Below are 27,638 nucleotides of genomic sequence, written 5' to 3'. Positions count from 1 at the left end.
GCGTGCCAGCGTCTGAGAAATCTTTGGCAAACATATGTGTAAGGGTGTGGAGCACCACCCTCGCCTAGAAATAAGTGCATATCCTGGTCTAAGTGGATGTTGTTAATGTGCTGACAAGTAGAAGAGTGGAAGAGTGGAGAGGGATACCTTGATTTATCTATACTCTCAAGGGGACCTATTCATTGACCATTTTCACCAGACTGGACCATTGATAACTAAGTGCCGAGAGTAGATCTATTAAAAAGGTTATCCCTATTCGAATTTCTATGGCCCGTACTGTTCTTGGCTGTGGCCTGAGTATATCCGGATCTGATGTTTTTGATGGGTTTTATGAGGGAGGGTGACATCTAACCCAGTTTTCCCAATTCCCCCAAAGGGTTTGTGAATCAGCACCCTTTCTCTGGAAAAGAGGGTTAGAGGCGGCAGCCAGTGGAGCGATAGGGGGTTTGACCTGTAGGCTGGAAAGGGGTAGGATACAAGCCACTATAACTTGTGGCATCAAGGCCTGAAGTCTCGTCCTCTTTGCAAGATAATGTGCTCATTCTGACCACAAAGCCTACTGAAGGATTCCCAGTAAATTAAATTTTGAGGCTCAGCATGTATAGCTTACAGTAAATATATCAGCTCACTCAGGAGGCCCAACAAGGCCAAAACACATGCCTGAGGTTGCTGATGGTACTCTTGTTCGGAGGATAATTGCCTAGGATTTTGTTGCTGGACTGCCCATGAGGATGGGACAAAGACTGATATTCAAATTGTATTTCTCCTCTATAAAGGGTGCCGTGAGCTAAAACGTGGTTGTAGATCCTCCTGAGTGGAAGAAATTCCATAGAACAAAGTATTTGACCCATGTTCGTTTTCAGTAGACGGACTCCCACACTCCTTTTCAATCTTATGGGAACTATACAGTCAATTTATCAATAGTTGCAGTCGAGGTTGATTCTGGTACAAATGTCAGCTAACAGGCAGAGATTCAAGTGCAATAGGATCAGAAAACCTTTGGGATACATGAGAAATCTATAATCAATGGAATGATAAATGCAGGCATTGCATCCTGTTACAGACAACCTATTCATAGGCATAAATCAATTTAAAAATCTTTTGAATCCCAGAAAACGCATATGGCTACGTTACAGTGGTGAGAGGATTTGCAGCGGTTCGGTTTTAGAAGATTTTGCAGAACGTACCTATCAATCTCCATTGGGAAAAGATGTAAAAAAGCACGCGTCCTGTTTTGGGCATTTTGTTTACATGAACTCAAGCATTTGTTGTATCAAGGGAAAGACATATCCTCGAGACAGTGACATATACCTTTTATTTCTGTGGGCTACTATAACTCAGAGGGAGCAAATGTCTCTGATCCATAATCTAAAAACCTTAGGCATGTAGATGTACTTAAAATATTCACTTCACCTTTAAATGAACTGGGCCAATAGGGAAATATTATGTCCAGCTATCCAGTTAAAAGGTTTGCACTCCTGGACCGGATAAGAGCAGGGCATGCAAAAGATGCAGGAAACTGAGGCAGAAAGTTACCAGTAGTTACAATTTTTAAATCTCCCCCGTTTAGTTTATCCACGAACAGAGGATTTATTTAAGGTGAGAAAGAGGGATTGAGGGGGCGTCAGTGAGGAGTAACAAGGAAGAAGATTGAAAAGTGCAGTGGAAAAATAGGGATAGGAATCAGAGATGGTCAAATTAATTGGGTTGACATTTAAAATGGCTTTTTTCTGTGTCATTTTAAAAGGGTGTGTGTTTGGCAAACCGGGTTGAGTTTCTGCTATAAGAGAGCACATAAGGATAAATAGCTAGGGGGAAATTAAAAGTTATTTTTGGGAAATACTTTATGAATGTTAAAGTTTTGAATGTTCATAACAATCATTATGATGTTACTCCATAAAAACACCTTAGCGCAATGACAGCTTTCTTGAACAGTACACGCCTTGTCCTGGAATAAGATAATGGTTAATCCCAGTCTGCATGTATATTTTCCTTTCCATGGTGAAGAGAACCTGGACAACCGTTAGTCATTTTTGCTAATATTTTTGCTTTGAACATTCACTAACACTGCTCTACAAGGGATGCATGTTACGTTGAATCGTTAAAAGTAATTTTACTTGGTTTTCTTTTTATTGTTTTTTCTTGAAATATTGGAAAATAAAATGGCATTCTGGTGTGCACATTACCATTCTCTAATCGCCTGTTTAGCTTGCTGAGTTTTTAAACTTGTTGCCCCACTGACTCTTGAGGACTACACGATTTCGGGCCAAGCTACCCAAGGCTAAAACAGGGTATAGCATTGGAGTGTTAATTTGCCTCTTGAGGTTGTTGTGGAAGTGGAAGCTTATTTATAGAAGTGTCTAATCACTCGCTCAGCCATTATGTTCTTTATCATGATTTTAAACTGCTATATACATTCTACCAAGCTATCCTTAGCCTTTTGATGGGCAAATTATTAAAAACCCAGACTGAACATCCATTGCTGCTGAATTCACTTTCTTATGGGCTAGAACCACTAAAAATACATTTTCTTAATACTTGTAGAGACATTTTCAGAGCAAAAGAAAATGTTATTATAAATCGGTAGGTAAACTTGATATACAGGACTTCAAAAACAGGAACACCCTGAGTTCTCAATGGTATTAGTTTAAAAATTGCAGCTAGGTACCACCGTGATGGCAATAAAAAAGGGAGCCAAATAAAGTTTATTCTTGTACCATTTGTGCAGTGCATGTTATTACAAATCATTCTTGTGAACTAACTTTTACACCAATTTGAATCCAAGATTTCTTTTACACGCAATAAACTACATAATGGGTCAAATATTATAGTGCCTAATGCCTTCTTGGGGTCTGGTTACTTTTAAAAACCATTCCACGTTCTACCTGGTTTTTGTCATTAGTTCAAAAGGACCACTTGATTCCATTATTGACACTGTTACATACAGATCAGGAAACTGCTGGGGGTGTTCTAGGACTCTAGTTGGTGCATTCATGGACCTATGCATGAACAGTTGTCATGCCATGTCATCGGGATTTATACTTAATCACTACCATTCTAAACAAGTGTACACAATAATTGACTAATGATTCTGGCCCTTGCCCCAACGTTACAATAAGTCTACAGCATCAACCCACTTAACAGATCACCTTTCAAAGTATTGTACTGTTAAATGTAACTTGCAAACGAAAACATCCTAAATACACAGAACTGTACTTTGTTATTGACTAACAATTGAAATATGTACTGATTATTTACAATATATAGTACACATCTACAGGAATACATATTGTCTGTTTCATCCTTCTGGGGCTAACGACTTTATACCTCAAGTGCAGTCATTAGTGTGAAAAAAGTAAATGATATTCATTTATAAAACATCTATCAAAACCCATAGCTTTCAAAGATATTTTAGCGTACACTCACCTTACTTCGTAGCCTGAACCAAACATTGATGGTTCCAACTGTGTTGTCCACTCCAGTGGTTCCTTAAATACAAACGCTGCTTCTTGGGGATGCCTGGTATGAAAATTGTCCATGTATAAAATAATCTGATTCATAATAGCCTCGTTAAGAGGAGTAATTTCCAGTCGTCCAGTTCCAGAACCAGCCGAGGTCCATTGAGCAGCTCGTGTCAGTGCCACTCCCATGATTTCAGTTGATTTCCAACAATGTCAGATGTGGCATAAAATCCTGGTGAGAGACAAACACATTGTACTTTATTCTCTTTAGAAAGTACATTCTGAAAATATAAACACAAGCTGGGAGTTTTTGATTATACATTTTGTATATTATAAATGGGTTTTAAGTTGTACATGTTTGCCAACCAACCTATAAAGTATGTTTTTTTGTCATCCCTAGTCTCTGAATTACAGTTCACCGCCCCCGCCCCCTGTGAAGTGCTTACTTGAAGTCCCTATCATGACCTGTGAATTCCTAACATGCTCATCAGGGCCGAACCTCAACATTTTTCCTTTCTGGCCTAGGTTGCATTAGTCAGCCAAAGCATCTCAGAGCACATAGTAAACACAAGAACCTCATCTTAAGGCTGCTGGTAGCCTTAAAACATGATGTGTTCACCTCATGCTGTATTCCTGTGGATTGCGACATCTAGTAAATAACGCTTCATTATGACGTTGAAGATCCCTAAAAGAAATCCTCCAATTTTTACTTCCACCCAAGAGATGGAGGAAAATATTATTGCAAAGCTCTCACACTTTAACAGATCCCTTCAGTGCAGGGAAAAATAACTTTCTGCAGGGAGACATAAATGGGATGAACGATTGGACATTCCTGATGCATTCCTTACTACCCCTTTCCAGTGGAATGCACAAAAGGGAAGACATTACTCTTTTCCGCATTATTACACATTTTAAGGTAGCCGTATGTTAAGTTGAATTAATGATACTTAACAAAGTTGTGAGTGGTATAACTCGTTTTATAGTAGAGAGACCCCAGGTGGGTGCACTCCCTTCAACGGCAATCGGTCCACTCTCATCAGGCATTCTCGAACCCGAAGGAGTTTGAGAACTATATAATATCAGCTGCATTAAATATAACATTGCAACAACATAACAACTCCCTCCTGCCTCCCAAGGTGAAAAAAGAAATATGAAGGGAATGGCAAAGTGGAGACAGCAAAATGAGGGAGAAGAGGAGAAGGGAAGAAGTAAGAGTGGTATGAATTGCTATTTAAAATAAATTATACACTCTTGTCTTCACTTGCTGAGTTTCTAGTATCTCATACAGAAAATTAATGGTAGTTGAAGAATAAATAGATCCTAAGAATACACATAGGGCTCCATTACGACCTTCGCGGAACGGGTTAACGGGCTCCGCTAATGGAGGCGGACTCCATTAAACCCGTTCCGTGAAATTATGAGGTCCCCTCGCGGGACCCAGTAAGGACGCCTGGTAAAACCAGGCGTCGTTACCGGGTCCTGCGAGGGGAAGAGGGAGCTAACAACGAGCCGGTCGTAATCGGCCCATTGTTAACTCCCTCTCCCATTCCCATTGTGCCCTATGGGGGCTCAGATGGGAATGAGGAAGGTCCGGGCCCGGGCTCCCAGAGGGAGGAATTACTAGGCCCTCCGAACTCGGAATGGCCCGGTAATTCCACATTCTGGGAACCCGGTAAAGGAGCCCGGTTTGGCAGCAGCCATGGAGCCGATAGCTCCATGGCTGCTGCCAAACTCGTAATGAGGCCCATAGTCTTTCTTGAAATTCTGCAGAATCCTTCTATTCCTTGATGACATCCCACTTCCATCATTGGCATCATTAGTCTTCTTGATGTCTATGTATGTTCTCAGTCTTTGATTTTCCTTTCCTGCTTGCTCTTGGTCATTTCCCAATGGTGTCCGTAGCACACTCTTTTCCTTGCTCTTCTCTGATAACACCACATCTTCGCACGACCATCTCTTTCCATCTTCGAATACTACTGAATTCCTTGATGTTTTCACAACTCTTTGCGGTTCTCTGAATCTGCATTGTCCTTTCAACACTTTCTTGGGTTGCCTCACGCGGATCCAATCACCATCTTCGATATTGATTTCCTTCACATGTTTATTGGTATGATAGTATTCTTTATATTTTTTCTATCTCTCTTTTACCCTCCTTACAACGTCCAACATATCTATCCTTTTGTGACTCCTTGACATTAACCAAGCTGGTCTCAATCTATTTGATGCTGTTCTCCCCTCATCAGTGTGAAAGGCTCTTCCTCTGTGATTGAATGTGGGGTCATTCTATAAGCATTTACTGCTTCTTTTAGCGTATCTTTCCAGGGTAATGAATTGGCTATGGCCAATTGTATAATACTTTTTATGAAGCCATTCATTCTCTCCACCAATCCGTTGGCTCTGTCTTTCATAAAAACTTGTACCTCTACTGCCATGAACTGAACACCATTGTCTGACACAATCTTTTTCGGATCTCCTTCTCTATTAAACACATCTTCCATAAAACTCTCAATTTTCTTTGCAGGAACAGTTCTTTCCATAATACCCCATTCAACCCATTTCGATGTATAATCTAATAATGCTACAATGTATATCCTTTGAGCGTCTAAAGTTTCAAAAGGCCCTGTGATATCAATGGCCAATTTTGTCCATACTAAATATGGAATCTCATCTGGTGTGGCCTTCATTCTTTTACCTTTGTCGCTAACAGCACATGCCGTACAGTCTTTCACCAACTCCTCCATTTTGCTCCACATTCCCGGCCACCAGTAGTTTTCCCTCAACCTCCTCTTAGTGAGGTGTCTGCTTAAATGGCCTTCATGCGCCAAATCAATTATTCTCTTTCTCAACAATACTGGTGGAATGATGCAATCATCCCTGTACACACATGTGGCATCTTCCAATATTTAATTTTTTATTTTTAGTCTTTCAATCCTTGATCAATCTTACTCCATCCTTCTTGTATCGCTTGTCTCAAATGACTTTGTTCTATTTCATCTGCAGGCGCCTTGATCCATTCTTCCTTTAGTATACTTGAATTAGCATGTGCTAATTCAAGTATACTAAAGGTGCATTCTGTATCTAACACATCACCGTTGACATCTTATAGTTCATTATCATCCCAGGGCAACCTCGATAAGCAATCTGCTACTACTTTGGACCTGCCTGGCGTATATACTACATTTACATTATATTGCATAATATCCAAAGTCCATCTCCGAATTCTGTGTCAGACCAAATGCAGACTTTTGTAATTCAAAACATGAAATCAAAGGTTCTATTGGCGGGCCCCAGATCAAACTCCTGAAATGTTCTAGGATCCACCTCACCCAAGCGCTTCTCTTTCAATGGTGGAATAGTTTTGTTCTGCACCCTTTAATACTCTTGAAGCAAAGTCGATGGGTACTGATCTTCCTTCCTGAATCTGTTCCAGAACTCCCCCTAAGCCAACATTGCTAGCATCTACTGAAATTAAGTTGCGAGATGTGCAATTGAACATTTTTTATTGAACTTCTTTTTATGCCTTCAAACTCTTCATTGCATTTATCCGACCATACAAATCTTACAGATTTCTTCATCAGTTCTCTCATGTTTATCGTTTTGTCCATGAAATGTGGCATAAACTTCAAATAATACTCAGTTAGACCAAGAAAACTTCCTAACTGATTTTTGTTAGTTGGGACCGGAATGTTCAATATGGTGTCTACCAAGCTCTTCTTTGATTAATGCCTTCTGAATTTATGATGCGACCTAGGTATGTTACTTCTCTCATCTTGATTTTGCATTTCTCGATCTTTAAAGTAAGGCCTCTCTTCTGTATAACTTGCAATACTCCAAAGAGTTTGGTATTAAGTTCTTTCTCTGTCTGTGCTGCAATTAAAATGTCATCCTAAAAATAATATACGCCTTCTAGGCCTTCAAAAAGCTGATGCATCAATCTTTGAAACACTGCTGTGGCTGATGCCAACCCAAAAGGCATTCTCCTATATCTAAAAGCACCCAATGGCATAATAAATGATGCAAGATGTTTGGATTCTTCATCAAGGAATACTTGATGGTACGCCGATGATCGATCTAGGGTTGTAAAATATCTAGCCGGCTTCATAGTTGTCAACATTTCCCCAATGTTAGGTAGTGGATGCCTGTCAATCCACATGCTTGCATTCAAGTCGCTCAAATCCACGCACATCCTTATGAAATTGTCAGGTTTTCACACAATTACAATAGGAGAAAGCCATTCTGAACTTTCAATCGGTTCAATAATGTTATGCTCACACAATTTCATCAGTTCTTTTCGCAATGCATCTCTTGTATCTATTGGGATATTTCTGACCTTATGTGCATCTGGTTTGGCTCCTTTCTTTAATACAATCCTGTTTGAAACCCTTTAACACTGCTATATTATCATTGAATACCTGGGTAATACTCCTGGCTAGGTTTCCACTTGTGGCACAGTTTCTGTTGAAATGCTCAGTATGGGATCACTCTCCCTGGGATGTATTTTTATCTGCAGTGCTATTTGCTACCACCATCCCACTACTGATGAGCCATTTTCTGCAACATATAATTTGCAATATGTCTCTTCCTTCAAAACATAAATGAACCCATTTGAAATCTGATGATACTGATTGGACTTTTTCCAAATCCAGTGGCATTCACTCTGGTGTTCTGTAATTCCTCATAATTGCCTTTTAGTTCTTTAACATAAATCATTACATCCACAATGGTATAGGGTGAGCCTGTGTCTACCATTACCTGTAGCAGGACTTTATTAAAGCTCATCTGTACCTATGGTCCCTTTTTTTGCTTCCTACATGAGAGTTAAAATTTGAACTTCCTCTTCTTGCTCAACAGGCTACTTGGGCCTCCAATTTCCTCCAAAGCTTTGATGCTTGTACTTGCAAAGCGAATTCCCTATTCATGCAATCTATTGCCAGAATATTCGTACAGACTTTCCCAAAATGTCCGATGTTACCACATTTAAAACATTCAGCAGAGTATGCAGGACATTTTCTATCCACGTTTATATGTTTGCCTCGACCACACTTGTAGCAACGTGCTTGCATTCTATTAAATGCTTCTCTTTCTCTCCTGGGTTTTAACCTTGGATGGTTAGTTGACATCTTACTTTCTAGGGCTACTAATGTTTCTTCACTGTTATCTTCTTTTTCTTCATGAATGTTTTTGATCTCATTACTCTCCTGTTTATTTTGCACCACTCATACACTTTTCTCCTAACTCCATGGTTCTTGCTATCTCCATCGCTTGCTCTAGAGTTGGATCCTTTGCTTGCCATAATATTTGTTGTATGTAGGGATCAGCAACGTGTAACACCAGTTGGTCTATCAGATATTCTTCTGCCACTCCTGTAAATGTACATGTTGATATCAAACCTCTTAATACTGCCATATATGTGTCTACTGATTCATCCTTATTTTGACGTCCAGAGAAAAAGTGATATCTTTCGAGAACAATATTTGTCTTATTCCCAAAATGTCTGGATAATTTACTAAGGGCACTCTCATAACGCCTGTTGCCACTTGTACTAGCTGTATCACCTGACCCTTCATCTGCATTGCTCTGATCAGGCAGTGTACGAAAAATCCTAAGCGCTTCTGCACCAATGCAATTCAACAATGTGGCCTCCTTCAGGTCATCACTGAACTTCGTGCCCCCAATCCTCCTTAAATACACCTGAAAGACGTCTACCCATTGTTCCCAAGGGCTGGTGGGATTACCTGGGTTTGGTAAAAATTGGGTTGGTGCTGGGGTATGTTGCATGATGTACAGTTGACAATTTGTTATGCTCGTGCCTTCTAGATCGTTTCAGTCTTTGGCTTTTATTGTTGCTGTTGCACAAATTTGTGTTCTGTTCTGTTTACATCAATTAAATGACTTGCTCATTAATATGCATTGCCTTCTTGCACAGTGGCGTAATCATCTGTCTGTTATGGACTGTGACTTTTAATATCAGTATATTGTAACTCCAAATTTGGTTCAGCTGGCTTGTAATGTTGCACTTGGTAGATGGCATGTATTGTTACTATTCCATGACATTTTGTTAAATGTGTTTCTTTTCTGTTTTTAAAAGCGACGTTTCCGCACTGCCAGCTAATTTTCAAATTCTTTTTAAGACATCCTTCGGTGCCGTAACGTAACGGCTTGCTGGATCCAAAACGAAAAACAAACAGGTTGTGAAGGCTGTTGCAACAAGTTGGCAGTCACGTCAGGGACGTTTGCTAGGGTTCTTTGCTCCAACTGTCCCGATATTAAGCCAACGCCGTGAGCGCGCGCTACACTGCCTTTCAAATGATGCAGGAGTTGCCTTATCTAAGTTCGTATCTATTATTTCTTTCTTTTCAAAGTACTCTCTGTCACTTGTGCCACCAGTACCGGAATGAGGGGTATTCCTTGTGGCTGTTGGGAGGCGAAATTTCAGTAGTCAATCCTCTATGCTGCTTCTTCCAATGCACGCACAAATGGGTCTCTTCCGATTTCTCTCTCTCTGGGTGCTCTTACGGTCTTGCCATCCTCGCTGCTTATTGTTAAGTTGAATTAATGATACTTAAAGTTGTGAGTGGTATAACTAATTTTATTGTAGAGACCCACCAGGTGGGTGCACTCCCTTCAACGGCAATCGGTCCACTCTCATCAGGCAATCTCCACCCCGGAGGAGTTCGAGAACTATATGATATCAGCTGCATTAAACATAACATTACAACAACATAACACTGTATGATCCACTACTGTACACAATCAAATTCCATTCTCAAAGCGAGGGTGGAAAATGTGTGGTGTTAGGGCATCTCACCTCCTACATGGTGTATTACCTGGTAGCGGACATAGGTCTCTAATTTGTAGGACTATTTGTTGTGTCTACTCAATTACCAAGCATTAACTATGGCACATTCGCATTGTTCTCCTAGCATTATGTGTTAGGCTCTCCCAGCGTCCTGTTCTGGAACACTGTAGCCAAGATTCTATTCTTTCCAGTTGGTGTGTCTCTGGTTCCTCTTGAGTTGTACTTAATACACCTATTTTACTTAACAATCACTTCAGCATAATTTATTATTACAAGCAGCAACATGCGTTTTACTGGCACCCTAGCGGAGATACTCTCGCATTGTCGGTATAATTAAATTGTCTCCAGCCTGAAAATCTGTGGAGTGATTACAAAGTGTTACTGCAACTGAGGGGTGCACAACACATTCAGCAACTACAGAGCCAGCCTTTGGCAGCCTCAGAGGTAGAGAGATAGCTACACAGCACTTTATTAAGCTTTACTCGTCTCTACTAAGATCGCAGCAGGTTTTAAAGTGTAATTCTCCTTCTAGGTGGACAATGAATGAGTGCAGACTGCCAGTGCCAAGTTAGGGTATCAGCGGCAATGCAACACTTGAGGATCCATGGTACCTACACTCTGCTGAGTATCAGTATGCTTCTGCATTGCTGTGGTTGCAGCACTAATTCATGAACTCAAGGACAGCTTGTGCAGGCACAGCCACCCCACCATTCCATCTGCAGAAGATTAAGGATCCCTCTATGAAGAATGTACTTGCCAGTATAGATAGCACACCCTTTCCTAGCACCCCTAGAGTACACTCTCAATAATCATAACGGCATCAACATGAAACAGACCCAAAAGGACAGTGTCAAGCAAGGGTTATTACAGGCTTGTGCAAAACTACGGAAAAACTCAATGTAAAACTTCTATGGCAATGGGATGGCTCGCCTTGGAATCAACAGTTGAAGTACCAATTGATTGATCTCCATCTGGGTTCCCTTCCTGGGGTTTATGATCACAAAAAGCTCTACCTCAACTTTCACATCACCGCCCTTTCACAGGGTCCTGGTATTACTCACTTCAGCCCCATCCTCACTATCCTCCTCGGTGGGATACAACGATTGCCTGCCTATGGGGAAACTTTACTGCACTTCCTGCCCTCTATTCTACAACATGTTTCTCTTTCAGTATCTCCCTACTACTTCACCATGTATTTGTACCTCCCCCCTCCCAATCTCACCCTTGTCAAGCATTAGATTTGCCACCTCCTGGACCTCCACACCCATCTGTATCAATCTTATCTTGTCTTCACCTCTCTTCCTCTTTTACAATCAACTCTTCATCTGCCCCAACCTCTCCTTTTATATTTCTCTCAACTTCCTTATTCACCTTCACTTTAACCTGGTCATCCTCCACAATCTCCCATACCTTCTTCCTTTTCACCTCCTTAAACGCTTTCTAATCCTCCAACATGTTTTTCTCTTCAATCACCTCTCTCCACATACTCACTAGCACCTCCCTATGCTTCCCCCTCGGTTTCTCCTTTCAAACTCCTTAATAACCTCTCCATCTTACACACACTTGGTCTACTCCCCCCACTCCTTCCCTGTCCACATCTCCCTACTCCGATATCCTCCAACCTCTGCCTTGATGTTCTCACTCTCTTCCACCTAAAGGTCTCCGCCAACCTTCACTATATCCTTCCCACCTCATTTCTGATGCTTGCCCTGCTGTTCCTGTTCAATATTCTTTCCAACATGAACCTCCTATTATCTTCAAGTCTGTCTTCTCCTTTAGCCTAATCAGCCTTCCTCTCTCAGCTTCTACTATCCCAGCTGCCACCCTTATCTGCCTCCTCCTCTAGCCAGTCACCTCTCTACACCTCCTCCCTGCCTCCACCGCCTCTCTTCAACCTACTCTCTCCTGCGTGTTGCCTCCACCAGCTCCTTCTTCCTCCTCTCTATCTGCAGCAGCTTCCACACCTCGCACACAACTCCTTCCACCCGCACCAATGCCAAACTGCCTACTCCTTTTATAGGCACCTAGCCACTCCCCTTGTTGCTTTATATGTGGGAGTAGGAACACCTCAAGGTGTTTGCTGAAGCTATACAGGGATTTGTGCAGTTCATATCCTGCACTGAATGCAGGTGATTGTGAAGAGTCTGGTGGCATGGTGTGCATTGGTGCAGACCGAAACAGTTTTAGGCTCAGTTGGCATACTTAATGTCCTGCACAGCTTCCTAAAGTTGCAGCGTGTATTAAAACCAAAAACTTCCATGTCAACTAGCAGCCGCCACACACGCTCTGCATCAAATGCTGCCGACAGGTTGCCACTATACTCTTCACTTCATGTAAGACGTTCAAACCTCAGATTAGGCTGCCAAAAGGGGGGAATCACGGCCTAAAGTGCCAGTTGTATAGAGGCTCATGCTAAATCCTGAGGGCCCCTTAAAGGGCCAGCAGCAGTAAAGGTCCAATACCAGTGACAGTTCTCTGCCTTTGTCCTGGAGCAAAGTAGGTGGTCTATGGAATCCCTGTGCACCTCCTCTGCGTCCAGCAAAGGACAACTGCGGGGGTTTTGGGGTGGCTCAGTCCCCATGAAAACCTCATACAATAGAACCATGCAAAGGCAGGGGACTCTATGCAACTTCTCTGGGATAGAGACAGCTGGGAGGAAGAAGTAATGGAGTGTGCAATTTTAATGAGGTATGGCACTGCTTGGTGGTTCCTCCTTTCAGTTGTACTTATTGGCTTGAAACAGATGACCCTGCACGACACTTTCATACACTTTAAAGGGAATATTTCTGTATTGTTAAGCTTAGCTATGATGCCAAGAATAACTTGTCCTGATATTTTATTACCACACTGAAATTTAAATGAGGACCATGGAAATTAGATTTCCAAAATTGTGTTGCTACTAATTGTGGGCCAAATTATGTTGTCGCAGGAAAAAGGCCCTATTGATTCTTTTGCTGAGGCATGAAGGGCAGATAGTTTCAAGTGATGACTGGAGTGAACAGAAGAATAGATGAACAAATGACTTACCCCTGGTAACGTTCTTTCGATTGGATGTTCCTTCATCTTATGATAATTATCCTTCCAGCTTTAGCTGCTTCAGAAAATATTTCGACAGAGGGCACTGTGCGCCATCTTGTTGGGTTGATGTCCCTCGAGGGCCTCCAATCAACTGTCAAAGTCATCATCAGTATATATAGCGCCCGTTGGCTTCAGTTCCGTTTTTCGCCCCTCCTGTAAAGGAATTACCAGCTGTACCATAGATCATAGGCTGCAGGAAAGCGTAAAATGTAAAGACGCATAAATTCTTCGGCGGGGTAGGTTGGGAGGAGCGATGAGGAATACGTGGGAGGAACATTCAATAAAACGAATGTCACCAGGGGTAAGTAACTTGTTCTTCGAATGGATTGTGTCCTCCCACGTATTCCTCATTTTATGATAGACTCCCAAAGCAGTCATAATTTGGTGGTGGGAGTATGAATTATATTTAGTTTTAACTGTTATCATGAACTGAACGAAGTACCACTTTTCCAAATTGTCCTTCCCGATTGGCAGATGAATCCACGCAGTAATGTTTCACAAACATGTGAACAGACGACCAAGTGGCCGCTGAACAAATGTCTTTTACTGGAACACCTCTCTGAAGGGCAGCAGAGGTTGCCAGGCCCCTTGTGGAATGTGCTCTCGAACCTTCCGGCGGGTCTTTGCCTGCTAGCCTGTAACATTACCCAATATCCAGGATGATTCATCTGGATAGGGTCTGTTTTGTCACAGCTAAACCCAATTTATGGCCTGTATAGCCAATGAATAATTGGTCATTTTTATGAATTTTAGCCATTCTTGATATGTAAAAACTAAGAGCCCTTTTTGGGTCCAGCCTATGTAATCTTTCCTCCTACTTGCCAGGATGAGGGGGTGGGTAGAAAGTTGGCAAAATGATCTTTTGCGACAAGTGGAAGTCAGACTACCTTAGGTAGGAAATAAGGTTTTGCCTTGAGTTCAACCTTGTATGTGTTGGTTTACAGGAATGTGCCTGCAACTCGCTTACCCTACGGTGCTGATGTTATTGCTATTAGCAAAACAGTTTTCAAAGTTAACAGTCTTAATGGGCATGAATGTATTGGCTCAGAAGAGAGGCATGTTAGAAATGTTAACACAAAGTTAAGATCCCATATAGGCACTTGGAAAGGAACTAGTGGGAATACTTATTAAGACCCTTTAGAAAAGGAACAATCGGAGGGATCATCTTCTGAAGAGCGCTTGAAAACAGACAGCGCCACCAGGTAACCTTTAATTGTTCCAATCTGGAGTGCCGGATACGCTAGATGTAATAAAAAAGAAAGCACTATAGGTGTGTCACAAAGAAAAGGGTCCACATTATTATCCCTGCACCAACTGCTGAACTTGTTCCAACGGCAGCGGTACAAAGATTTTGTTGCTGGCCTTCTGGCCTAAAGCAAGATCTCCATTACATCATCTGGAAGTTCCCTATCCCTGTACCTCAACCTCTCAGAAACCATGCATGAAGGCTGAGATTCTTGACCTCTGGATGGAGAACCCGAAACTTTTCTCACGAGAGAAGGTCTTCTCTTTGGGGAAGACGTATTGGAGGGCAGAGGAAACATGTCCAGAAGGTCTGGGTACCACGACCCCTCCTGGTCCAATCCGGGGTAATTAGGATCATGGATTTTCTGAACTTTCTCAACCTCCTGTTCACGCGAGGAATCATGGGGACTGGAGGAAACGTGTACAGGAGTGGAAACTCCCACCCCACTACGAACGCACCCCCTGGTGCTCCTCTTGGAGGAAATTCCCTGAAGCAAAACAGTTTGCACTTCCCGTTGATACTGGTCATGAACAGATCCACTTGAGGGGTTCCCCAAAGGGTGAAGATCTCCTGAAGGACTTCCTGAGCTAGTTTCCACTCGTGGGAGACTGTACTCTTCCTGCTCAGAGTGTCCGCTGCTGTGTTCTCCTCTTTGGCTAGATGAACTGCCGATAGAGAGATTCCTTCTTGAATTTCCCAGAACCAGAGCTGCGTTGCCTTTCTGCACAGTGGTAGTGACCCTACACCTCCTCCCTTGTTGAGGTAGTACATGGTCACTGTGTTGTCCGTCATTATAAGGACATTCTTTCCCTGTACAGAGGGCAGAAAGGCTTTCAGCGCTAGTCTGATAGCCCTCAGCTCCAGAAGGTTGATGTGTAGTTTGGACTCTGATGGAGACCAAAGACCGCTGATTGTTAGATCGTTGGCGTGTGCTCCCCACCCGTGAGTGAGGCATCCATCATTACTGTTATCTCCAGCCATGGCTGCCAAAAAGATTCTCCCTTCAGAATGTCGTCCTTACAAGCCCACCACAGAAGGTTGTGTGCTACTCTGCTCGGAACCTGCGGGTGGTCTGGCATCTTGCCTGAGAATTGGGACCACTGTGTCCTGAGAGCCCATTTGAGGGATCTCATTCTCAGGCGGGCCTCTGGCACCAGGAAAATACAGGACGCCACGAGACTGAGCAACCTAAAAAAAAAAAAAGACCAGAAGACGCTGGGCACTCTGAAACTTGGTGACCATCTCCAGAATGTCTTCAGCCCTCACCTCAGATGGCGAGGCTTTTCCAGAGGAAGCATCCAGGACTGCTCCAATAAACTGGAGTCTTTGAGATGGTATCATGTGGAACTTCTTGTTATTGAAAGAGAAGCCAAGTCTATAGAGAGAGTGGCAGATTACGCTGAGATGTTCCCGGTCTTGTTCGGCTGAACGTTCCCTGTCAGCCAATCGTCCAGGTAGTGGTAGACGTGAATCCCCCCTCTCATGAGGCTCTCTGCCACCACCATCATTAACGTGGTGAAACCCTCGGGCAGAGGTCACCCGAATGGCGGAACTCAAAACCGATCATGAGATTCGCCAACCGAGAACCTCAGGTACTTTCTGTGCTTGCGATGGACAGGCACATGAAAGTTAGCATCCTGAAGGTCCAATAACACCATCCAGTCTTGGGGTTGGAGAGCCTGAAGGATCTGAGGAAGGGTACCCATCTTGAACTTGTCCTTCCTGAGGAACTTGTTCAAATGTCTTAAGTCCAAGATCGATCCCAATCCTCTGTCTTTTTTGGGAATGAGAAAATACAGGGAGTACCAACCCTTGTTCCTCTCCGCCACAGGTACCTGTTCTATAACACCTTTCTCTAGCAGGGTCAACCTTTCCTGCACAAGGAGCGGATCCAGAACTTTGAAAGAGTTGTTCCCCGGTGGATGATCCCAAGGCCTTTTTTTTAAAAGGAAGACAGCAACCCTGGTCTTCATTTTCCAGTGCCCAAGCATCTGAAGTAATGCCCTGCCATTATTTCAGATGCTGAGAAAGTCTGACTCCCACCGGGGTCTTGTGAGTCAAGGCCTCACAGTGATTTTGAGGAAGCTGAAGTGGGGGCTGAGGGTAAAACTGCCATTGCTTGGGCTTACTTAGCACCTTTCCCTCATTCACCAGGAGGGAATCTTCTCTGACCTCTATGACCGGCTTTTCCTGTTCATCTTACAACTGAGGAGTCGAATCGAAAGGACTTACCCCTCCAAGATGATGAACCGGGATAGGAGTGTTGAGGCTATCTAATGATGGCACTAAGAGATTTAGCCGCCGCTTTGGAGGTCTAAAGCTTTTCCAAACTTTCATCAGCCTTGCTGTCAAACAGCCTTGAGCCATCAAAGGGCATATTGAGGAGTCTAGACTGCACATCTTGTGCAAATTCAGACTTCCTCACCCACGCAAATCTGCGCAACACAGTGCTAGTTGCCATGGATCTGTTGATGCTATCTGCAGCATTCAGGCCTGACTGGATGCATTCACACATTGCCTCCTTAACATCCTTGATGATAGCCAGGAAGCTGTCTCTTTCTTCTCTTTCTGGGATGTGGTCAGCCGCCATATCTACCCAGTCCCACAGGGTAAATGTAAACTTTGACAAGGACAGGTTGTGTTAGTTGATTGTAAAGTCACATTGACAGCAGTAAATATTTGTTCTCGCCCAGGCATCCACTGTCTTATCCCTATCGGGAGGGATAGAGGGGCATGCCGATTGCTTGGTACATGTAGCAACTTGAATCTCCAAACTTTCTGTGCTGGGTGCTTTGTTAAGTACTCTGGGTCACTGCTGGATGGCCTATATTTTTTTTGCAAAATTGCTATTTACTGCAGCCGCAGTCTCTGGTGTTTCCCAATTTGTTGAGACCTTTTTTGTAGGACAATGTGAAAAGGTTAAAATTGGATCTCTTTGCGGACCCTGATCCAACATATCTTGTCAGGTCATCCTAATCAAAAGAAGCTGTAAGCCTGCTAAATGTTGTACCACCTTGCTCTTTAATAGCCTACATGTGGAGTCAGGGTGGTCAGTAAGATCTGGGTGACCAAATTCCAGTTCTGGAGAGATATCTATACCACTGGCTGTTTGTAGGTTATCATACAAGTCTTTCAACTTAGACTCTTCAGATATCAACTCCTCTGGCACATTTGGGGTGACATGTTGTAACCCAAATGGAGGTGTATTATCGTCTGAAGGCTCATTGTCTTCATAGATTGACTTTAGAGACTTAAAGAAGTCTTTCTTTGGCAAGGGTTTGAAAACATTTTCCTGTGTTACCATTGGCTTCGTCAACTTCGAAGAAATCGTCGACAACGACTTTGAAGGTGGAGTCGATTTTGTCAGGGTCGACTTTGACACTGGCATCAACGGCTCTGACGCCGATGATGTTACAGAGGCCGTCGGAGTTACCGACGTTTAATGTTTTTTCGACGGAACCCTTAATGGACTGGATCTTGTCGAAGGCCCCAGACGAATTTTATGCAGATTGAGATTTTTCTCGATGTAGATCCAGTTTCTGCCTTGGATTCAAAGATTTAATGGTTTCGTCTTAGACTTCCCTTTGCTGTCTTGATGCAGATCGACAGGGGCATGGCCTTTCTGTTTGTTCTTGGAGGGGGCCAGGGCCTCATTCTCGAAGATTTTAAGCATTTCTTTACAGAATTAGCTGGGGAGTCCAATTTAGTTGGACATTTGATTATCTCAAGGAATCACTGGAGGTCGAAGGTGACCTGCGATGCTGTTTCTTGGCCTTCTTAGAAGACGAAGAATGGTGCAATCGACTTCTCGATCGAGATCTTTTAGATCGGATTTTCTTTTGGAACTCTTGGAAGCAGACTTCGAAGGCAACCCCCCTCAGAGCCTTTTGGGCCATTGCAGTCTGAGGTACGGTGACCAGTACCGAGACACCACAGACATATGCGGATATGGGTCGGTGATCGACACCTTCGATCCACAGTCTTGGCACTTCTTGAAGCCCGTCTTAGGCATTGATGGAGCCAACGGAGAACATATTTTGGTTTCCGAAAATATCAATGAAGTTCAGTGAAGAACCGAAGCATGCTGTAATTCGTCTAAGCGTTAGCACGGAAAAACAGAACTGAAGCTAATAGGCGCTGCGTGTGCTATTTATACTGATGATGATGATGTCGAGAGACATCGACTCGACGAGACGGCAACAGCGCTCCCAGTCAAAAAGAATTCCGAAGCAGCTAAAGCTGGAAGGATAATTATCATAAGATGATGAATATGTGGGAGGACACAATCCATTCGAAGGGGAGTTCCAATAGGTTTCAAAACTAAATGTCATTTTGGAAAGCTATAATTTCAGGATACACTGGTGTTGCAGAGATACTGTTGGTGTGCACTGAGACCTATGGGTGAGTTGCCCGTAATAGGAATTAACCCCTTAAGTGCCAATGGTGAGGTATCTCGTCCTTGGGATTACCTCCCTGTTGCCAAGGACGAGATACCTCGTCCTTTTTTGGCACTTTGTTTTGTTTTGCAAGGCAGGGATCACACAAAACTAATGCAACCCCCGGGCTATGTCAGGTGGAGGTCCCTCCTCACTCCCCGGGGTTTGGATTACCTTCAGTTTCACTTCGGCGTGCGTAATGCACGCTGACATGAAACAAAGTATTTTCACAGCGGCAGCCATTTTGGGCTGCCGGGGTGAATAAAGAAGGTGAGTGTCCACCTTTCTCTGCCTCGATCTCCGGCTGTATTTCAAGCCCGAGATCGAGGCAGGTGTCGTTGGAAAGGGGAGATTCTCCCCTTTTCAACAACACATTGTGTGAAAGCATTGCTGGTCACGGATCGGGCGGAGAGCGCTCCATCCGTGGCCAGCAATGCCACTGGACCCCCAGGGATCCGTTTCTGAAGCGGGGGAGGGTGGCTGCTTACTAGGTAAGCGGCCGCCTCCCCTCGAGGCCCCAAAGCATGTGGCCACAGGTATGAAGACCCCTGGGGGCAGATGGATGATCATCTGCCCCAGAGAAGGGGATAAAAGAAAAAATATCGAACCAAACGGGGATGGTGGTGGGGGGCCCACTAGCCACCAGGTCTTTTTTTATTATATGAAAGGGTGGTGGCCCTCTACCTTCCATCCCAAGTGGAAAGGGGGGCATCCATTCTAGCCCTCCCTTGGGGCAGATGTCTGCCACCGCAGGAGTACATGAGGTGGCCACCCATCCAATTGGGGAGAGGAGGGTCACCAGGAAAGTGTGGGCAGGCCCACCAAAGGATGGGGCCTGCAGGTTAGGGCCCCCCTTATGACCCTAGGGAATGGGCCCAAAGAAAGAAAAAAAAAGGAAAACAAAATCAAGGTTGGTTTTGGGGTGAGTGACCCCCCCCCCACCAGACCACCAGGGAATTTTTTTTATGGAAAAGGGGCGTCCCTCCCCCCCCCACCCAAAATGGACTGTGGGTCATGTCATGCAGCCCTCCCTGGGGGTAGTTATCTGGCTGTATGAGATGTCCCCCCTGCATTTGGTGTGGGGTGAGAGGGCCACCCCCCTTTACATTAGAAAATTCCCCGGCAGTTTAGGGTGCCCCTCAGCCCTTCTAAAGTGCAGCCTACCATTTTCTATTTTTTTCTTTGTTTGCCAAACTTCCCTTGGCGCAGATGGGCACTTTGGTGTCCCCAATCTGCACCCAGGAGGCCCAAACCTTACTGCCCCACCCACTGGGGGGGCCTGTCCCACATTTTTTGTTGGCCCTCTCACCCACCCCAAATGGAGAGGGGGGCACCTCATGCCGCCGATCAGGAGCCTCAGGGAAGCCTGCATGAGGCACCCCCCACATCAATTTGGGGTGAGGGGGCCACCACCAAATGTCAGACAGACTCCCCCAATGGGTGGGGCAGTAGGTTTTGGGCACTCAGGGTGCAGATTGGCATACTAAATGTGCCCATCTGCGCCAAGGGGAGTTGGGGAAACAAAGAAAAAAATTGAAAATGGTAGACAGCATTTTAAGGGGAGCTTTGGGGCACCCTAAACCGCCAGGGAATTTTGTAATGGGAAGTGGTGGTGGCCCTCTTCCCCCCCACCCAAAATGGAGTGGGGGCCCATCTCATTCAGCCCTCCCTGGGGGCGGAAATCTGCTCCTAGGAAGGGACACCTGACCCAGAGAGGACTGCATGGCATGCCACCTCCTTTCTGCCCCCAGGAAGGGCTACATGAGATGCCCACCATCCTTTTGGGGCGGGGGGGAGAGGTGCACCCCCTTTGCATTACAAACTCCCCAGCGGTTTAGGGTGTGCCTCAGCCCCCTTAAAGTGCAGCCTACCCTTTTCAAATTTATTCTTTGTTTACCAAACTTCTCTTGGCGCAGATGGGCACTTTGGTGTGCCAATCTGCCCCCAGGATGCCCAAACCTTACTGCCCCACCCACTGGGAGGCCTGTCCCACGTTTTTTGGTGGCCCTCTCCCCCCACCCCAAATGGAGGTGGAAGCACCTCATGCAGCAGTTCATAGGAGCCCCAGGGAGGCCTGCATGAGGTGCCCCCCCATCCATTTGGTGTGCGGTCGGGGGGAGTGGGCCACCAAAATATGTGGGACAGGCCCCCCAATGGGTGGGGCAGTAGGTTTTGGGCACCCTGGGGGCAGATTGGCATACTAATGTGCCCATCTGCGCCAAGGGGAGTTGGTTAAACAAAGAAAACAATTCTAAACGGTAGACAGCATTTTAGGGGGGCTGTGGGGCACCCTAAACCGCCAGGGAATTTTTTACTGGGAAGTGGTGGTGGCCCTCTTCCCCCCACCCAAAATGGAGTGGGGGCCATCTCATGCAGCCCTCCCTGGGGGCAGATATCTGCTCCTAGGAAGGGACACCTGGCCCCAGAGAGGACTGCATGACATGCCCCCCCTCCATTTGGGGTGGGGGAAGAGGTTCACCCCCCTTTGCATTACAAAATTCCCTGGTGGTTTAGGGTGTCCCTAAGCCCCCCCTAAAGTGCAGCCTACCATTTTCAATTTTTTTCTTTGTTTACCAAACTTCCCTTTGCGCAGATGGGCACATTAGTGTGCCAATCTGCCCCAGGGTGCCCAAACCCTACTGCCCCATCCACTGGGGGGGCCTGTCCGATGTTTTGGGGTGAGCCTCTCACCCCACCCAAATGGAGTGTGGGGTGGGCACCTCATGCAGCCCTCCATGGGTGCAGATTTCTGTCCCTAGGGAGGGGCAAATGTGTTTTCACTGGGTGGGGGTGAGGTTCAGTAGACCACCAGGGATGGCTTCCAAGGGGGGGGGGGCATGATTGGAAAGTATGAGTGTAGATCTGTTTTTGCTGGGGTGACCGTAGGTAACAAATGTTTTTTGTTTCGTTTACAACTTTTTCTACGCGAGCAGCTGCAATGTTATGTGAGTACTGTTTTTTATTATTGTATGGTTAGGGCCCACTGTCAGTGGGGTGGGTGAGACTGGGGCTGGATTGTTGCTGGTGTGGGTGGGAATGGGCCATCTGGGCAGATATTTTGGTGGCCTGGGACACACTTGCAGGGGCAGGCCACAAATTGCCCCCCATGCCAGCAGAACATTGGTGTTTCCCTGGGAGCGGATGTCTCCCATGTGGGTTGACCACACCTCTGGCTGTGCTACGTTACAGATGTCACCTCTGGGGAGGAATGGGGATCCTGCCGGGGCTCCCTGGAGATGCCACTGTGCTTAGGGGACGGTACACCCACATAGTAAATGGATGAACAAGGCTTGGGACATCACCTCCAACCGCCCTGGAGTTGTGGCTGGCCTGCATTAGTTTTTCCCTTCGGGGAGGTATTGACACCCTGCCGGGACTCCCTGGTAGGGAGAAACTGTAACGCAGGCCAGCCAGAGCTCCAGCAAAATCGCCAGTAATGTCCCTGGCCTTGGGCACCCTTCTCCCATGTGGGCCTTTGGCAGGGCTTGTGGGTAATACATTCTGGGGAGATTTACGCAAGTCAGACATCTTTGGATTCCCACGTGTCTCTTCTTTTCTGAAATGCATGGGGTTCCCCGTTTCCCTTGGTGGCTTCGACACCCTAGGCCCATATCTGTATGGTGTGCGCTTCAGCAAAATTACTGAACTTCTGCTGTCCGAAAAGACATGGGGTGAGCCGTGTTTTAGGCTTTCCCCTTTGCGCCCAGGTAGGTGCACCCACACATGTGAGGTACGGTTTTTGTCGGGACACTTTTGGGAACGCGAGACAGTAGGACATGTGTTGTTGGCCACGTGTTTCAGTGGGTGAGTACAGTGAAATGTGTGGAAATTGTGGGTTTTCTCCCAAACTTTGACTTTGCCAGGGTTTCTGGGTAATACATTTTAGGCCGATGTGCACAGTCAGACCTCTGTGGATTCCCACAGGTGGCATTTTTTGAGAAATGCATTGGGTTCCCAGTTTTCCTTGGTGGCATGGACACCCTAGACCCATATCTGTATGGTGTGTGCTTGAGCAAAATTCCTGAAATTCTGCTGTCCGAAAAGACTTGGGGTTAGCCGTGTTTTAGGATTTCCCCTTGGCGGCGAGGTAGGTGCACCCACACATGTGAGGTACCGTTTTCATTGGGACACCTTGGGGAACACGGGACGGTAAGCCGCAGCGTGAAGTGCGTCAGATTTCTTCGCGGCCTCCGCCATCTTTTGTTCATGTTTTGGTGTACACGGACATCGCCGGTAACACATATAAAACAAGACACCAATGCACTTGTTATACTTATGAAATACATTTTCCGAAGGTGAGCTTTAATTAGGTTGGGATGCAATGTGGCAGCGCAAACTCAAAAAGTGGTGTTTTCTTGCCACCAAATTCATACGGTAAAGTGGAAGTTGGTGCTCAATGTACGCCGACCAATGCCTGCGTCTGTGTTGTAATGTTTTCAGATTAATATTGAAGTCGGACTGGCATCCTAGGTTTTCAAATCTGAGGCGGCCACCTGGAGTGTTTGATGGAAACAGTGGTTTTGGAGGCGTATGGGGGTAGCGGTTCTCATGATTGGATGCTCATATGTAGAGCTTTTTTGTTTGCGAGCTGAGTAGGCCCACGCATCCAAGTCAATCCATAAGGGGCTATTGTTTTTTGACCTTGAGCAAAAGGGAAACTTCAAAAGGTATGCAAGTAATGAAAGCTTGGGAAAAAAACATTTGATAAGGTTATGTTTTAAAAACGTTTGTAAGGAACATGAAATATCAGTTCACGAAGATTCTTTGATGCAAACACTTTGCTGTCTAACTTTACCAAAAACAATGGAGGCTGTCAAGATGATGTAGGTTTAATTTTGACGACTCTACACCGACCCGCGTTTTAATTTTATATTTCCAAACACTAATTGTGACAATGTAACTGAAGTATTATCTTTTTGCGCAGTTGTAATTTTCCTCCAATAAAAGAAAGTGCACATTGTTCGCGTTTGCAGGCTATGACTACAGTCACCCTTGTTCACTGTTATTTATTTTTCTTTCAAATGTTATGCTTGCCCAACATAGCTTTGTGTATCGCTTTGCACATTCTTTTGGTCTTGAGTAACATCAAGACATGTAATTTTTTCTTGCATGTCCATTCATGCTGCCTTCATAACTGAATTACCATCTCACTGTGTAGCTGCCCTTTTTTTTAACCCTTACGGCGACTGGTGTTTCTCATTGTTTGTAGGGTGTCACTATATGTACCCATGGTCAACGCTAATATTTCTTTAAAATGTCTTGTCTACTTCCATTTGTGTACTACTTTCCACAATCTCTGTGTCTGTTTTGGAATTTTTTCCTAAAGGTTGGGTATTTACACAGATTTTCTCTTATGTTTTCCGCCTAGCTACATCTTGCCGTACTGTGCGTGCCATGGTTTCCAGATGCAGAGTGACGGCTTCTTTCAATGCCAGATGCAACTGCTCGTGACCGGCTGTCTGTCCATTATAATGTTATGGGATGACAGGCCAGGCCCCCTCTGTCCCTACGCTGAACTAGCGATTAGGAGTGACATAACATCATTTATGGTGGTGTAAGGCAACGCTCATGGTGTCGTCTTGGAAATACCTGTGCAAACAAAGCGGGTGCTTTAACAGCAATGCATACTTTGCGTATGCGAAAATAACTGCGTGTGTCTCACCATGAACATTTTCAATGTCGCCATTAGAACCATTGCAACAATTTAATTGGAAATGGGATTAGTCCGTTGGTCTCTGACAGTTGTTTGTTAAATAAAAGTACTTTACAAATTCTAAAATGTTAACATTTTCTTTTAAAATCCTGTGTATCATTTCGAAATGTAAGGTACCACGTTGTACGTCGCTGTATGTTTATTTGCAGGTTCTGCGTCACGGCACGTACTATTGCTTTTTGGAGGCTGTCATGGAAAGCAAAGATGGGCAATGTATGTAACAACCCCTTTCCCTTTCTATGGTGGCCATCTTGAAAAAGGATTTTGTTTTGTAATCCGGCCCGCCGAAATCCTATTTTTCCATAGCACACGTTAATGCTTTGCACATCTATGCTATTACTGACAAATCTTATTGCGTCTATGTCCTTTACTGAGAAATATAAAGTACATGGAGTGTATGCAATTAAAAAAATATATATATTTACACTGTGAAAGGTGGTTCTTAACGCAACATTAACTTTGTTAACGGATGGCTCTCTTTTTTGGTAGAACAGCTAATAAGGCCATTTGCGAACGGAAATGAGCAAAGACGCATTGAACAGTGATATCGGGGGGTGGGTGGCCGGTGCAAAATATTGTGCGTTTGTTATTTCTAAGGTTGGGGTAGTGTTTGTCATGCTCCTTCATCACATTAGTGCTGCTGTTTCTTGGGCAGGAGAGATGGCCTTAGCTGATGTCATTTTCAGATAACTAAAACTTTTGCTAAAAGTATGTGTAATACATTGTTAATGGCTGACTACCAATACGTGTTGGCGCTGTGCAAGGCAAATGTTGCAGGTGGACGTTCCTACATCAATATAAAATCTGTTTCCACATTGTCCACAAGGCAAACATCTTACTGTTAAGTGTTTACGGATTCTGGAACACGTTACCGAGCTGTACACCAGCATATTGTCAAGTGGTATTCTCTGCAAGGTGTTTAAATAAGTCAGAAGTTGCTTTACATTATGGTTACGTGGCACTACTATAAACCGATCATCTTTAGCAAAAAAACTTTGCAAAGGGGACAGTATGGTTAAGTTGCTCTACTGAAAACCTGTAAAATTGAGTAAAAAAACCTTTGCTAAAAAGGGACATTATGGTTAAGTTTGCCTACTAAAAACCCGTAAAATTCACTAAAAAACCTCTATAAACGTGACATTATAGCTCAAATTAAAATCGAAAAACCCCTGAAATTCGATAGTTATGGTAAGCTAAGCAACCATAACTGCCCGCACCACTGTGCACTGCTAACACTATCACTCAGGACATGAAAGATGGCATCACAAATGTCATTGATGACACACACATATATATATATATATTCAGTAAAAAAACGTTGTTAACGGGACGTTATGGTTAAGTTGCGCAACTAAAAACCTACGAAATTCAGTGAAAAAACGTTGTTAAAGGGACGTTATGGTTCCAAGTAAAACCGAAAAAACCCTGAATTTCGCCAGTTAGGGTAAGCTAAGCAACCATAACTCGCGCCACCACCGTGCACTGCTAAGCCTAACACCCAGGACATCAAAGATGACATCACAAATGTCATTGATGACATCACTGATAACATCACATGTCTGACTCCCCCTTTTTTCCTTTCCTGACATATCTAGGCCACATGATTTTCCTCAGTAACAGTCAGGAACAAAAAATTGTAAATTACTATATTCGTAGACTTATCCTTCAAGTATGTTCTTAGAATAATTCCCTTATGGTCCAGTCATATCATATGAAACATATACATAGGGGAAGACACAACCTTGAAAGACAGCAATCCTTTTTGTGCATTAAAATTATCAGTAGATTTATCAGCACTTTGATACTTTTGATGTTTTTTTATTACTGTACTTTCCCTGTATATGCTCATATTTTTATATGTTGTACTCACACTATTTTCCTTAGGGTCCAGACACATCATGTGATATATATAGATAGGGTAAGTAACAGCTTTGAAACAGAGCAATCATTTCTCTGCATAAAGGTAATCAGTTAGATTATGAACACTTTATGCTACTATTGCTGTTTCTTTTTCTTACTTCAATTTCCCTTGTATATATTCATATTTGCATGTAGTGTTGTCTCTTTGTGATTGGTCTATAATAATGCAATTATGTAGTAAGTGGGTTTTATTACCTACTTATCACAAGTTTCACTGTACGCAAAACTCTAATATGAAATCAGTTATCATTTCACTATTCAACATGGCAAGCTTATGAATATTGCACCTCCATCATGTATGCTGCACACAATGCCTATGTTTCTACATGAGTACCTTAGTATACTGGATTGAAGTTAATAATAGAATGCTATTTATATCAATGGATAGCTTAATGCACTGATTAGCACTTGATATTTATTCCAATATTCTTTGACACTTTTTTATTAACATTACACTAAGAATCCCTTGTACAGACTTTTCATGAAAGGTAAATGCACATGTGATGTCATCAGTGATGTCATCAATGACATTTGTGATATCATCTTTGATGTCCTGGGTGTTAGGCTTAGCAGTGCACGGTGGTGGCGCGAGTTATGGTTGCTTAGCTTACCATAACTGGCGAATTTCAGGGGTTTTCCGGTTTTACTTGGAACCATAACGTCCCTTTAACAAAGTGTTTTCACTGAATTTCATAGGTTTTTAGTTGCGCAACTTAACCATAACGTCCCTTTAACAAAGTTTTTTTACTGAATTTCATAGGTTTTTAGTAGCGCAAGTTAACCATAAACTCCCTTTAACAAACTTTTCTCATTAGCACGCAGACAATATACAAAGATGGAGTGTAAAAAGCAATTTCTCAGGGATGGCTTTACACAGAATGTTGCAAAGTAAGAATTTATGCTCGTTCACAGTGAAGGTCAGCTGCTTCCATTTTGTGCTCATTTTCTTTTATCACAGAAATTAACAAGAAATACATGTACTCCG

The 27,638-nt window shown here is 43.9% G+C and overlaps 1 protein-coding gene across 1 annotated transcript in view; it reads right to left on the bottom strand.

Moving 5' to 3' along the window:
• The window catches only part of ODAD2 (outer dynein arm docking complex subunit 2), a 1,183,909-nt gene that overhangs the window by 1,086,163 nt on the left and 70,108 nt on the right, over nucleotides 1-27,638 (bottom strand). The window contains exon 2 of the mRNA XM_069648108.1: nucleotides 3,427-3,693. Within this exon, the coding sequence (XP_069504209.1) occupies nucleotides 3,427-3,650 (224 nt within the window). The 5' untranslated portion in view covers nucleotides 3,651-3,693. The remainder of the gene's footprint in view (nucleotides 1-3,426; nucleotides 3,694-27,638) is intronic.

This window comes from Ambystoma mexicanum, chromosome 2q, assembly GCF_040938575.1.
Source record: "Ambystoma mexicanum isolate Mex_15411 chromosome 2q, UKY_AmexF1_1, whole genome shotgun sequence".
Lineage (NCBI taxonomy): Eukaryota > Metazoa > Chordata > Amphibia > Caudata > Ambystomatidae > Ambystoma > Ambystoma mexicanum.
The sequence above is the reverse complement of the archived record's forward strand: the minus strand, read 5'-3'. Positions and strand labels throughout refer to the sequence as shown.